This window comes from Castor canadensis, chromosome 13 (assembly GCF_047511655.1).
Source record: "Castor canadensis chromosome 13, mCasCan1.hap1v2, whole genome shotgun sequence".
Classification (NCBI taxonomy): domain Eukaryota; kingdom Metazoa; phylum Chordata; class Mammalia; order Rodentia; family Castoridae; genus Castor; species Castor canadensis.
Window position 1 is genome coordinate 12,097,064 of NC_133398.1, and position 14,891 is coordinate 12,111,954.

At 35.8% G+C, this 14,891-nt stretch overlaps 1 protein-coding gene across 12 annotated transcripts in view; it reads right to left on the reverse strand.

Moving 5' to 3' along the window:
• The window catches only part of Rabgap1 (RAB GTPase activating protein 1), a 166,582-nt gene that overhangs the window by 115,752 nt on the left and 35,939 nt on the right, over positions 1-14,891 (reverse strand). For 11 of the 12 annotated variants that reach the window (XM_074051047.1, XM_074051045.1, XM_074051044.1 and 8 more), the window contains 4 exons: positions 10,102-10,336; positions 8,991-9,195; positions 1,393-1,567; positions 791-948 (listed from right to left, as the gene is read on the reverse strand). In XM_074051047.1, coding sequence (XP_073907148.1) covers positions 791-948; positions 1,393-1,567; positions 8,991-9,195; positions 10,102-10,336 — 773 coding nt within the window. Of the gene's footprint in view, positions 1-790; positions 949-1,392; positions 1,568-8,990; positions 9,196-10,068; positions 10,337-14,891 lie in introns of those variants that run through there. The other variant, XM_074051053.1, reaches the window with a different exon arrangement.

Genomic DNA, 14,891 nt, shown 5'->3' on the forward strand with positions numbered 1-14,891 from the left:
CGAGTTAACACAATAGTATTAATCACCAATTCAGTAAAACCACATAAGAAAAAGAAAAAAAAAAAAAAGCTCTAACAAATATGAAGAGGAAATATCATCCAAAGGTTTTATTTTTCTGTAATAGCATCTAACTGGCGTTAACAGTAAAAGGAACAGGGATGTTTGTGGTCATTTTACTTTTGATATACCTAACCTCAGAGAGAGAAAAGTTATCTTAGTGCTTTTTTTCTGAGACATCTTTACCTTTTATATTCATAATTGGAATTTACAAAAAGTAACTATATAAATATCTTCAACACAGGAAAAGAATACAGTTTAAAGAGACTTTGGTTTCATCTCCTTTTTGTTGTTTTGTTTTGGGGTTATTTTGTCTCTCTCTTTTTTTTTTTTAAATGTGGACTTCATTGAGTTGATCTTTTGATAATCTGCAACCTGGATAATTTGTACCACTAATGTTTTAATAAACTTGAAATACGGAAAAAAAAAGAAACTTTGGTTTAAAAAGAAAAACAAATTAAAAACCATATAAATTACAATTTCCTTTTCTGAAGGCAGGAATACGCACTGTAGGAAAAATTACTTCACAGTGTTGCTTTAAGAATGGAAATGTAGCTAATGAGAAAGCACAGGGTTTAATGCCCAACACTTTAGTTGTCAAATCAAAGTTGAAGCTCTAGTATATCCTAAACTGGCCACCAGATGGCAAGACAATTTCAAAGTCTGAAGAGAGAGCACATAACATAGCATGCTAATATAAATTCAGTAAAATCAATAAAATAAGATGCCCTACCTAAAATAACCTTTCCCATCATCTTCTTTTATTTCTAAAGACACAGAGAAGGTAAAGATGTCACTGTCAGGGGTCTGTGGTGCAGCAGTCGCTGAAAGTGGTGTCTGTTTGGCAGAACGGCGGAAGGCAGTGGCAAAACTGTAAAGTATGCGGCTTACCTAAAACCAGACATGTTAGGAAACGGGCTGTCATCATTAAGACATAAAATACTTATATTAAGGCTGGAAGATTATTCATTTTTGAGGGGATAACCATCTTTCACCTACTTGTATCTTTCAGGAAATTATCTCTATAGGAAGCACCATAATCCCCAGAGGAGTTAAAAAAAAAAAAACCAAAAAAGAAATGCCTAAAAACACTATAAATCCAACTAAAAGATCACTTTCTAAATGTTAGAAACTATCTGAACATGTTTTCATAATAAAAATATTCATAGGAAGTTTAAATCTAAATAAGAACAGTGTGCAAAAGGCACTGTTAGAACCAGGATGCGTATCTAATCCAATCAAGAAGTAGCCACTGGTCTCTAATGATACTCCTGGCAATAGTTACAGTGAAGGCACAGGTGAAGTTTCATTTGCAGTATTCCCTTAAGGACTTACAGCTTCTTGTATTTCACACCGAAAGACATGTATTCTGAATAGCTCTGCATTGTAATGACTTTCAGTGAAAGCAAAACAGTCACTCTCAGGAGTTCCATCATGCCCTCTGACACAGAACAGTATTTTGTAGATAGGGTAGTTTGCTATTTCAGTGTTTGTCTGAGGATCTAGTAGTCTGTTCAAACAAACAAAAAAAGAGAGTACAGAATTATGAACAACTTGACTACATTCATCTTAGGATTCAAGGTATCTTTCCTTGAGTAAGCTAATCCTATTCATTCTATTTTAGCATTTTTACATTTACTTATATGTTATACATTGTTTGGGACACCTCCCTCCCCCACCCTGCCATGCTTCTGGGCAGAACCTGTTCCACCCTCTTGCTCTCTGATTTTGTTGAAAACATAAGATAATAAGAAAAACAGCATTCTTGCTAGTTTGAGATAAAGACAGCTATACAGAGAGTGCTAGTGCTGCTTCCATGCACATGTGTATTATAACCCACATTGATTCATCTCTACCAGATGTCTTCACTACTTCCTAATCCCCTTCCTATAGTGGCCTCTGCCAGTTTAAGATTACTATATTCGCTCCTCTGCAGTAAGCACATCAACCACATTCAAGTTTAAGGTTTCCTTCCCTTTAACTATTACTCTCGTGTGCACTCTCCCCTTTAGTGTGTTACCCATGTCCAATAACATTACTGTATGTTTTAGGTCTATAATCCACATATCAGGGACAACATGCAATTTTTGGCCTTCTGAGTCCTGCTAACTTCACTTAAGATGATGTTCTCCAGTTCCATCCATTTATTTACTTATGGTTGGCAAAATTTCACTCGTCTTTGTGACTAAATAAAATTCCATCATGTATAAATATCACATTTTCTTAATCAATTCATTGGTAGTGGGGCATCATGGCTGTTTCCATAGCTTGGCTACTGTAAAAAGTGCTGCAATAAACATGCATGTACAGGTGCCTTTGTAATAACCTGTGTCACATTCCTTTGGGTATATCCCTAGGAGTGGTGTTGGTGGATCATATGGCAGATCTATGTTTAGTTTTTTAAGAAGCCCCCATATTGTTTTCCAAAGAGGTTATATTAGCTTATATTCCCACCAGCAGCGTATGAGGGTTCCTTTTTTCTCCACTTCCCTGCCAACATTTGTTGTTGTGGGTGTTCTTAATGCTAGCTATTCTAACAGGAGTGAGGTAGAATCTTAGTGTGGTTTTGATTTGTATTTCCTTTATGGCCAGGGATGGTGAGCAGTTTTCCATGTGTTTTTTGGCCATTTAGACTTCTTCCTTTGAAAAAGTTCTGCTTAGTTCACTTGCCCACTTCTTTATTGGTTCATTAATTTATGGGGAGTTTCAGTTTTTGAGTTCCTTGTATATTCTGGTTATTAGTCCTTTGTCTGATGTATAGCTAGCAAATATTTTCTTCCACTCTGTGGGTGGTCTCTTCAATTTACAGACCATTTCTCTTGTTGTGCAAAAGCTTTTGAATTTCATGTAGCCCCATTTTTCCATTCTTTCTCTTAGCTGTTAGGCTATTGGAGTTCCACTGAGGAAGTCCTTGCCTATACCTATTATTTCCAGAGTATTCCCTGATGTTTTCTGTACTAACTTCAAGGTTTGCGGTATGATATTAATGTGCTTAATCCACTTTGATTAGTGGATTAAGATACAGGGTGATAGTCATGAATCTAGATTCAGTTTTCTGCAAGCACATAACCACCTTTTCAGCAACATTTGTTGAAGAGGCTGTCTTTTCTCTATCGTATGTTTTTGGTGCCTTTGTCAAAAATATGGTGGGCATAGCTGTGTGGATTCATATCTGGGTTCTCTACTCTGTTCCACTGGTCTTCAGGTCTGTTTTTTTTGTGCCAGTACCATGCTGTTTTTATTGCTATTGCTTTGTAATATCGTTTGAAGTCGGGTATTGTGATACCTCCAGCATTGCTCTTTTTGCTGAGTACTGCCTTGGTTACTCGTGGTGAATTTTAGGGTAGATTTTTCCATCTCTGTGATGAATGCCATTGCATTTTGATGGAATTGCATTGACAATGTAGATTGCTTTTGATAGTATAGCCATTTTTACTATGTTGATTCTGCCAAACCATGACCAAGGGAGATCTTTTCACCTTCTGCAGGCTTCTTTGATCTCTTTCTTCAGTGGTTTGTAGTTCTCCTTAACAACCTTTGTTAAGTTTATTCCTAGGTATTTGATGTTTTTTGAGCCTATTGTAAATGGAATTGTTTTCCTATATTCTTTCTCAATTTGTGCATTATTGGTGTATAGAAAGGCTACTGACTTTTATAAGTCAATTTTGTATCATGCTACATTGCTGAAGCTGTTTATGATGTATAAGAGTTTTGCGGTGGAGTTTTTTGGGTCTCCAAGGTATAGGATCCTATCATCTACAAATAGGGATACTCTGACAGTTTCTTCACCTATTTTTATTCCTTTTATGTCTTTTTCTTGCCTTACTGCTCAGTCTAGGAATTCTAGGACCACTGAATAGAAGTGGGGAGAGTGGACAACTCTGTCTCGTTCCTGACTTTAGGGGAAACGGTTTCAGTTTTTCCCCACTAATTATGTTGGCTATAGGTTTGTCATATACAGCCTTTATAATGTTGAGGTACATTCCTTCCATTCCTAATTTTCTTAAAGCTTTTATCATGAAATGGTGTTGAATCTTATCAAAGGCTTTTTCTGCATGTATTGAGGTGATCAAGTGGGTTTTGTCTTTGCTTCTATTAATGTGCTGTATTACATTTACTGATTTGTGTATGTGGAACCATCCCCGCAAGTCGACTTGGTCATGGTGAATGATCTTCCCAATATGTTATTGGATTCAGTTTGCCATTATTTTACTGAGGATTTTTGTATCAATGATCATTAAGGAGACTGAGCAGTAGTTCTCCTTTTTGGAAGTGTCCTTGTCTGGTTTTGGGATGAGTGTAATACTGGCTTTATAGAATAAGTTAGGCAGTGTTCTTTCTCTTTCTATTTTGTGGACAAGTTTAAAGAGAGTTGGTATTAGTTCCTATTTAATGGTCTGGTAGAATTCAGCAGAGAATCCGTCTGGTTCTGGACATTTCTTTTTTGGGAGACTCTAATGCTGTTTCAATTTCATTATGAGTTATAGATCTGTTTAGGTGGTTAATATCCTCTTAGTTTAGTTTTGGATGGTCATAAGTATTTAGATATATGCCCTCATACAAGTACTGCTACTCCTGTTCTGGGGGGCCACTGGCTTGGTAAATCTTCCTTCACTGTTTCACCCAAAGCCATTGCTTATTTCTGTCAATAAGACGAGTCTCTTATAAACAACAGATTGCTGGATCTTTTTAAATCCAGTTTGCCAAACAGTGTCTTTTGCTGGGGAGTTGAGTCCATTGACACTCAGTGGTAATATTGATAGGTATGTGGTGATTCCCATCATTTAGTTGTTTTTGTTGTTTAAAGATTTGATTGTGTGCAGCCAAATCAATGCTACTCTCTGATTACTTGCGTGTGGTTTGATACTTCCTGTCCTCTCATGGTTTTGTTTGCTTTCATCTTTTGTGTGTAGAAATCCTTGCAGAATCTTCTGTAGTGGTGGCTTGGTGGTTGTATATTGTTTCAGTTTCTGTACATTGTGGAAAATTTTTATTGTTCCATCAATTCTGAATGATAGTTTTGCTGGGTAGAGTATCCTAGGGCTGAAATTATTTTCATTCAGTGCCCAAACTACCTCACTCCATGCCCTTCTTGGTTTTAAGGTTTCTGCTGAGAAATCTGCTGTGATTTTGATGGGTTTTCCTTTATATGTTATTTGTTTCTTCTCTCTGACAGTCTTCAATATTCTCTGTTTTTCTGTGCTTGTTGTTTTAATGATAATATGCCATGGGGAGGTTCTATTTTGGTCAAGTCTGTTTGGTGTCCTGGAGGTTTTGTGTACATAAATGGGCAAAACTTTCTCAAGATTTGGGAAATTTTCTGTTATTGTTTTATTGACTGTATTATGTATCCCTTTGGCCTGCACCTTTTCTTCTTCTTCAATGCCCATGATTCTCAGGTTTGGTCTTTTGATGGGAGTTGCTGAATTCTTGCATATTCCATTCACAGTTCTTGAGTTGTTTGACTAAGATTTCTTCTATTTTTCCTTAATTTCTATTTTATCTTCATGCTCTGAGATTCTACCTTCCACTTGTTCTAGTCTGCTAAAGTAGTCTTCCACTGTGTTTCTGTTTGACAAGGGACTTTTTATTTTGAGGATTTATGTTTAATTCTTTTTTCAGAGGTTACTCATATTTTTGTTCAACTCCTCTTTTTTATTTTATGTTGTCATCTTTAATTCATGTATCTCTGTTTTTATAGTGTCCTCTATTTCACTTTGGTGTTTGTTGAAGTCCTCTCTCAGTTCATTTATTTGTTTCTGATGTTCTTTATTTTTGGTGTCTTGAAATTTCTTTAATGTAATCCTATTAATTTTAAATACTAATAAATAAAGTTGTGTGGATTACTGAAGTTATTAATTACCCAATTCCATAGTAATAAAAACTATCTATATAGTCTAATGTTTGGGGGAGGAAAGTAGAAAGGTGTAAGTAATGTCAATAAACATGTTTGTAAATACTTTGCAACCATATAAAAACAAAATCAGTGGGTAAATTATACTACCAAAACAGATCCTGAAAGCTGTGCTTTTGATTAATTTGTAAAAGAATGTTCTAATATGCTTTAATATTAAAAAAGTAAAAAAGAAAAAAAAATTGACCCCCTGCTCCCCAGGAGTAAACATATTTTGACTCTTTGCAAATAGAGAAAAATTATTCAAATGCTAACTCCTCAAAGATAATAAAGATAATGAATAAAATCAAAACAATGCTATTCATTGGATATCATTCACTCAAAAACTATTTATTCAACAAATATTTATGTGATACTTACATATTTGAGGCTCTATTCAGGGAACTAAGGAAGTATAAAAGACCTGAAAAGAAACTATGCAATTTCAATACTATGCAGCAGAGCTGTTAATGGGACAAAGCTCAAAGAACATGATTTGAAATGAAAACACTTAGAAGACACTTTCGTGAAAGCTCTGAAAATATGAGGCAAAGAGACATTTACTCCTTTCCTGATAGAGTTAAAATATATTAGAAAAAAGTTTTAACTTCAGTCATTCATTCTCTGAATACAGAGTATTCAGTAAAAGAGAAATATTCTATAATGAAAGTTGTCCATTAATAAATACAATTAAGAATTTGAGGCTTTGTGAAAATGTTTTTCAAATACTCCAAAGAGAAAAATTACATATGCAGAGTAACTATTTAACTAACTACTCTCCACATATAGCTACTACTTCATTACCATGAAAATCCCAAATGCTTCTTAGGGTTCTGAGAAACAAATATGATGCTGAAAGAAGTATAAACTGGGTCAATTATTTCTAGATAGTTATTTGACAATTTATTAAAAGCAAAAAAAACAGGGAAACTTTTGACTCAGTAAGTCTACTTTAGGAATTTATTCTAAGAAAAAAAAAGTGCATAAAGATTGAACAAATTATCTGTTTATAAAGCACTTATGTGCCCATATAGTAATTAATATTAGCAATTATTAGTTTTTTCATTAAAAGAAAAAAATACCCTTTTAAAACAGAAGTTATTCAAGTATGTTTTTAATGTGCTATTATAAATGAAAAAATTTTTCATGGTATTTGGGTGTGAACTCAGGGCCCACTTCAGCCACACCCCCAGCACTTTTTTGGTTTTGGTATTTTTGGGATATGGTCTCACATTTATGCCCAGGTGGCCTAGACCATGATCGCCCCATGCTTCTTGCCATAGCTGGGTTGACAGGCATGTGTTACCACATCCAGCTTTTTATTTCACTGAGATGGGGATCTCACAAACTTTTTTGCCTAGACTGGGTTGAAGCCATGATCCTTCTCATCTTTGCCTCTGATGAACACTGGAATAACAGGCACATTTCATTGCACCCAGCTATTGGTTGATATGGGGTCTCATAAACTTTTTCTCTAGGTTGGCCTCCAACCACAATCCAATAGATCTCAACTTCCCAAGAAGCTAGGAATATAGGCATGAGCCACTGGCACTGAGCTTATAAATTAAAAATTTTAATTACATTATATTATTGATATGGAGAGAGTCACAATACAAAATGAAAGAAAATATGCTACAAAATGGCATGCATAATTCCATTGCAACTAAGAAATATACAATTATATATGCACATGCATGTGGGTTTACACATCCATGCATACATACACACATACATATTATTATGGTTTGAATATAAAATGTCCTCCACAAGCTCATGTGTTGAAGGCTCGATGCCAGCACTATTTTGGGAGGTGGTAGAACCTTTAGTGGGTCTACCTGGAGGAAAAAGGTTACTAGGGGCATGCCTTTGAAGGGCATATCTTGTCCGTAGCCCCTTCTTCTGCTTACTGGCTACCATTAAATGAGGAATTCTCTTTTGCTTCACCCTTTCACTATGATATATGTCTCACCATAGGCCCAGAAATACTGAAACAGCTGACCTGGGTCTGAAACTTCTGAAACTATGAGCCAAAGTAAATTCTTCCTTCTTTTAAACTGTATGCATCAGGCATTTGTCACAGTGATAAAAAAGCAAACTAATATTTCTATTCAGAAAGAGAGTCTTCATAAGCCAAGATGTTAACTATTTTGATAGGATATTAGAATCAGGGTTTTGTTTTTCACTTATTGCTTGTTTGTGTTCTGACATAAATAGGCATATGATTTTAGTAATGGGAAAATTATTTTAACTGTGCTCATCTGATTATTTAGCAATTTTATATTTACTTTCATTGGTAACAGACATCTGATTGGCTATTTTTAATTATTCTCCCCATTAGTATAAATAATCATTTCTAGACTTCTCTGGGCATTGGTTTCCTTATCTTCTAAATGAGGAACTGAACTGGGTGCTGGAGGCTCACACCTATAATCCGAGCTACACAGGAGGCAAAGATGAGGAGGATTGTGGTTTGATGCTATACCAGAGCAAATAGTTGTCAAGACTCTATCTTGAAAAAAACTTGTTACATAAAAAGGGCTGGCCACAGTGGCTTAAGTATCTTCCTATCAAGGATGAGAAGCTCTGAGTTCAAACCCCAGTGCTGCCAAAATAAAATAATAAAAATGAGAAGCTGTACTGGAATAGCTAATATTTAATAATATGCTTTTGTAATTTCTAAAATAGGCATGAAATTTTATTTTAAAATGATGTGTCAAGCAGGTATTTTTACTAGGGGAACATGGAAAATGTAAATTAATTTGTTAGGTAGACACTCATGGTAAATATGTTTCAATTATCCCCAAAGTAATTAAATCTCTAATATGCTATATAGGAATGGAGTGTGGAGAGTTTAGGAAATTGGTACAAATGAGAGATCATTTTTCATGAGGGTTATGATCTCTGAAGATACGATAACATGAGTGCCAAATAAACGTTACATGAAGAAAAGTAGGTATTTTGTTCACCACTGCTTCTTTATAAAACAACAGATCACAGATCTGATGTAAATATTACATAGGTTTTAAGAGGCTGGTCTTACCTCACAGTTCCTTCAGATACATTGGGCACTGAGAGAGTTACATCCAGTGAAATCTGACACTGGCTTCTTAAGATTGACATCATTCTTAAGGCTTCCACTTCACTTCTGGGAGCATTTACTGAGGCACAGCCTAAGTAAGTTAGTTTACTGAAAACCACACTGCCCTCATCAGCCACCGGTGTGAATGGACTTGACACTTCAGAATCTGAAAGAAAGAATTAAGAGATGATTCTTTTCATTTTGACATTATGTTGATATAAACAGCCAGTAAAAATATGCAAGTAATATTTTGGTTCTAAAAATAAGTATTAATGAGTATATGACATACCCCAGAAAAAATGCCCACAGAAACCAAGAAACTCACACTTAGAACTCTGCAACACCAAGATTTTTAGGTACTGCTATTAAGAGTTAATTATAATCCAAAAAGTGACCTGAGATTCAGGTAAGATTTACTTTTCTGTTTCTTCCAATTTGACTTTTTAACTTACACTTAAGTCAAATATACATTTAGTATTTGGCCATTCTGAAAAATCAGATCTGACTTGTCTTCTTTCTCATGTGCAGTTATAATTCTTTCATTCATCATCTCAGTCACTGTATCATATTCTCTTAATCTCCTTGCTTTCACTTTCCTAGTAATATCTACTTTTAACATCCCCATTTTTCAAATGAGCCTTTACAATTGTCCTTTTCTTCCTCTTTTGTTACACCTTTTTGTTTCTTGTTCTACTTTCCCTTTTCCAGCTTGGCAAACTACACTCAGAGAGATATAGACATCTATTCACCAAGCATTATCCCTTCTTTTCTCCAACACTGTACTCAAATTCCTTCTTTCCTGGAAAACTCTTTAAGCACTCTGAAAAGACTCCCTCCTCAGCATCATTTACTACTACTATTCTTCTTTCTTAGGTATAACAAATATAGTTAAAGGGAAATCAGAAATATATACATGTATCTCTGACATCACCTTAGATCTAGAATTTGGAGTTTCTAGAGAACTTAGATAACGGTTTTTTAATCTTTCTCTGAATCAAATCTAATACAGGGCAGACACTGAAATATTAAAAACAATAACCTTCAATTACGCAAGCAATGCAGCAATCCTAACCTCCTTGTCCAGGTTTCACTGGTAGACTCATCTCTGGTTTTTGGAGCCCTACTAATGGCACAGGATTAATGGTGGATGAAGCTGAAAGCTGGTTAGAAAGAGGCCCATCTCCTTCGCCATCTAGTTGTGACCTTTCCACAAGCTCCTTGTCCCCTGGCTGGTCGTCCATGGGAGGATCCATCAAGACATCTGCTAATTCTTTCTGCAGCTGTTGCTCACTTCCATTCCCGACAATCTAAGGGTCACAAATACATGAAACCAGCAAAGTTGAAGAGGCCAGTACTGATTTAAATAAGTCCACGTTTTGAAAGAAAGTATCAGCATTTCTTCTATTACAAAGATTATCTTCTAAATGTTTTAAGAAGTCGAATAAATCAAGATCTGCAACAAATAAGGGCTGGAGCTGGTCTCTTAATTTATAGCTTTTCATTAAAAAGTACAGGTGAATTTGAAACTAAAACCCTGAAATATATGTGATAGGCTGCTAGTATTGTTAACTCTTTCCAGAAGTGTCTCAAACTAGTAATAAACTATTTGTAATTTTATACATCTGATTAGAAATAATGCTTTAAGAGGATTATCTTTTGTGGCATCTCTTACACTTAAGGAAAACTGTGCTTACTTCCAAAAGTTATCAACAGAAACATAATAAATTTCCATATGTATTTTGTTTTGTTTTGTCAGTACTAGGGTTTGAACTCAGCGCTTCAAACCTGTGAGACAAGTGTTCTACCACTTAAGCCATGCCTTCAGTCCACATGTATTTTATGGCTCCAATTATATTCCTTTAGAATTCTCTGATATGAATAAGTTTTTAAAGTTTCAAGACACATGAATAAAGTTGAGGAGATGAGTGTATAAAATAGTCTTAAGGAATAAAAGCACTATATTTCAATAACATCAAATATTTTTATGGAGTTGTAATGGTTTATTACAAGTAGCTCAACTTTTACTCTTTCCTTGTTTATAAACTTCAGAAACAATTTACTTATCTCTTCTTTATGAAGGGTAGGAAAATATAATGTATAGGCACACCACTGATTTTGAAGAACTGTTTAAAAATAGCAACTGAAGAAATGCCTTAAGATAATTAGGTCAAGTACAACACTCAACAATTATCATGTTAAATCATTTGTGAACTGTCAATCCGATTCCAAAATTATTACCTGTGACATTATAATACACATAATTAAATCAATTACTTTTGTCAAGCTGGGAGACATTCAGCAATGCATTTCAAAGTCTGGCGTGCATCAGAATCATCTGGAGAGCTTATTGAAAAAGACTGTTGGGTACTATCTGAGTTTCTAGTTCAGTCAATTTGGAATGGCGCTTGAGAGTTTGCATTTCTAAAACGTTCCCAGACGATGGTGATGCTGCTAGGATGGGGACTACACTTTGAGAAACAACTAAATTAACAGTTTTTAACCATTACTATGCAATATAATTACCAGTACTATTAGGGAACCTTTAAAACTTAAACACCTGCTTGTCCCTTTGTCCCTCACTTCCCACCCTGACAATTAAATCAGTCTCAGAGAATGGACAGCCTGAGCACATGCATTTTTAACACCACAGGTGATTCTGAAACACAGCCAGGATAGAGAAACACTGCCACAGATCAAAATTTCGAACTAAAATACCAATGTGGTATCTTTTTCACAGGTTTTATATGGGCATCAAATTTATCTCTGGCACCTTTTGAAAATGAAAATAACCTTGGCTTTGCCTAAGAAAAACCTCTCTGTGGCTGGGTGTGGTGGTGGTATAATCCTATTTCCTAGGAGGCTTAGGTATGAGATTGAGGTTTGAAGCTGGCCCAGAAAAAAAAGTGAGATGCCTTATTTGAGTGATAACTAAAATAGCTAATGCAAAACAAAAGGGGTGGTAGCATAGCTCAAGTGGTACAGCACCTACCTACCTCTACCTACCTCTCTGCATTGGCCCCCAAATTTATATCTCAAAAAAAAAAAAAAAAAAAAAAACCTCATGAAATTTTTACATGCAATAAAGTATACTTAAGAATCACTACTAGGACTTACATAAACTGCTCATTCTGATAAAGGATTGGCTGCCATTGATCTTATAGCATTGCCTACCTCTACTAAACGCTGGAAAAGTGAGTAACTTACAAGCTCTCTGACAGCCCTGATTTACCATATAACAAAATCTTAGCCAAGGAGCTATAAACAGTAGTTGGTTATGAAGGCTTCTTGAAGGCTTACATTTTCACGTGTGGGGCCTGGAGATATTAGTCAGTCTATAGCACTAGCCTAGCATGCCCATAACCAAGAGGAGATGGGAGGGAAGGGCAGAGGAGGAGAGAGGCAAAAGAAAAGAAAGAAACAAACAAGTGGAGAGAAAGGGAGAGAAGAAAAGGAGAAAGAAAAAAAGAATTACATCAGAATATATAGAGAACACTCAAAAATCAATACTAAGAAACCAAGTTACTCAATTTTAAAAATGGGCATTATACCAAAGATACACAAATGGCACATAGGTACATAAAGAGAAACTTAACATTAGCCATGAGGGGAACTGAAACCACAACAGGATGCCTCTATACATCCATAAGTATAGTTAAAAATCAAAATAAAACAACCCTGACAATAAGGGCAGGTAAGGATGTGGAGCAACTGGATGTGGAGCACTTGATCCCTCAGTAGATGCAGAAAGAGCCTTTGATAAAATTCAGCATCCTTTTATGATAAAAGCTGATGAAATGAGCAATAGAAGAAATGTACCTCAACAAAATAGAGGCTATATATGACAAGCCTATAGCCAACATCGTATTAAATGGGGAAAAACTGAAACCATTTCCTCTTAAGTCAGGTACGAGACAAGGATGTCTACTCTCTCCACTCCTATTTAACATAATCTTGGAGTTCCTAGCAAGAACAATAAAATAGGAAGAATAAAAGGAATACAAATAAGAAAGGAAGTCAAACTTTCCCTATTCACAGATGACTTGATCTTATACTAAAAGACCCGAAAAACTCTACCAAAAAACTGGACACCATAAACAGCTTCAGCAAAGCAGCAGAATACAAAATCAATTCGCAAAAACCAGTAGCCTTTTTATACACCAACAATGAACAGACTGAGAAAGAAGATAGGAAAACAATTCCATTTACAATAGCCTCAAAAAAAATCAAATACATAAGAATAAACTTAAAGGATGTGAAATGACCTCTACAAGGAAAACTACAAACCACTGAAGAAAGAAATCGAACACTACAGAAGATGGAAAGATCTCCCATGCTCATGGAAAGGTAGAATCAACAGTGAAAATGGCTATACTACCAAAAGCAATCTACATGTTCAACACACTCCCCATCAAAATCCCAATGACATTCATCACAGATATTGAAAAATCAACCCTAAAGTTCATTTGGAAATACAAAAGACTGCCAATAGTCAAGACAATACTGAGCAAAAAGAGCAATGCTGGAGGTATAACAATACCTGACTTTAAACTATACTACAGTGCCATAGCAATAAAAACAGCAAGGTACTGGCACAAAAACAGGTATGAAGGGCTTGAGATGTAGCTCAGTGGCAGAGCTACAAGCATGAGGCCGTGAGTTCATTCCCCAGCACCACCCAAAAAAATAAAATAAATGACAAAATTCTCTAAAAACAAAAACAAAACAGATATGAAGACCAGTGAACAGAAGATACAGATATCAATCCACACAGCTACACCCACTTAATTATTGACAAAGGCATCAAAAACATATGATGGAGAAAGGACAGCCTCTTCAACAAATGTTGCTGGGAAAACTGAATATCTGCCTGCAGAAAACTGAAACTAGATCCGTGTCTTTCACCCTGTACAAGTGCCAACTCAAAGTGGATTAAGGACCTTAATATCAGACCTGGAACTCTGAACCTACTTCAGGAAAGAGCAGAGAATATGCTAGAAGCAATAGGTATAGGCAATGACTTCCTCAGTAGAACTCAAATGCCTCAGCAACTAAGAGAAAGGACTGACAAATGGGACTATATGAAATTAAAAAGCTTCTCTACAACAAAAGACGTGGTTTCTAAATTGAACAGGCTGCCCACAGAATGGGAGAATATATAGGGAGCTCAAAAAACTAAACTCCCAAAAAAATCAATGACCCAGTGAAGTAATTGGCAAATGAACTGAACAGAGCCTTCTCAAAGGAAGAAGTCCAAATGGCTAAAAAATCACATGAAAAAATGCTCACCATCACTGACCATAAAGGCAATGCAAATCAAAACACGTTAAGATTCCAGCTCACTACTGTCAGAACAGATACCATCAAGAACACAAACAACAACAAATGTTAGCAAGGATATGCGAAAAAGGAACCCTTATACACTGTGGGTGGGAGGTGCCTCAAAAAACTAAAATTAGAACTGCCACACAATCCAGCAATACCACTCCTAGGGATATACCCAAAGGAGTGTGAGTCTGTTTACAACAAAGGCACTTGCACACCCAGGTTTACTGCAGCACTATTCATAATAGCTAAGCTATGGAAATAGCCAAGATCCCCCTCTACTGACAGATTAAGAAAATGTGGTATTTTATATACAACAGAGTTTTACTCAGCCACAAAGAAGAATGAAATTTTGTCATCTGCAGGTAAATGGATGAGGCACAACTGGAGGACATCATCTTAAGTGAAGTTAGCCAGGCTCAGAAGGCCAAAAGCCACATGTTCTCTCTCTTATGTGACATGTAGACCTAATACAAATGCAGCAATATTATGAAGAACTTGTCACACTAAGGGGAAGCCACATATGCGAGGGATAGAGTA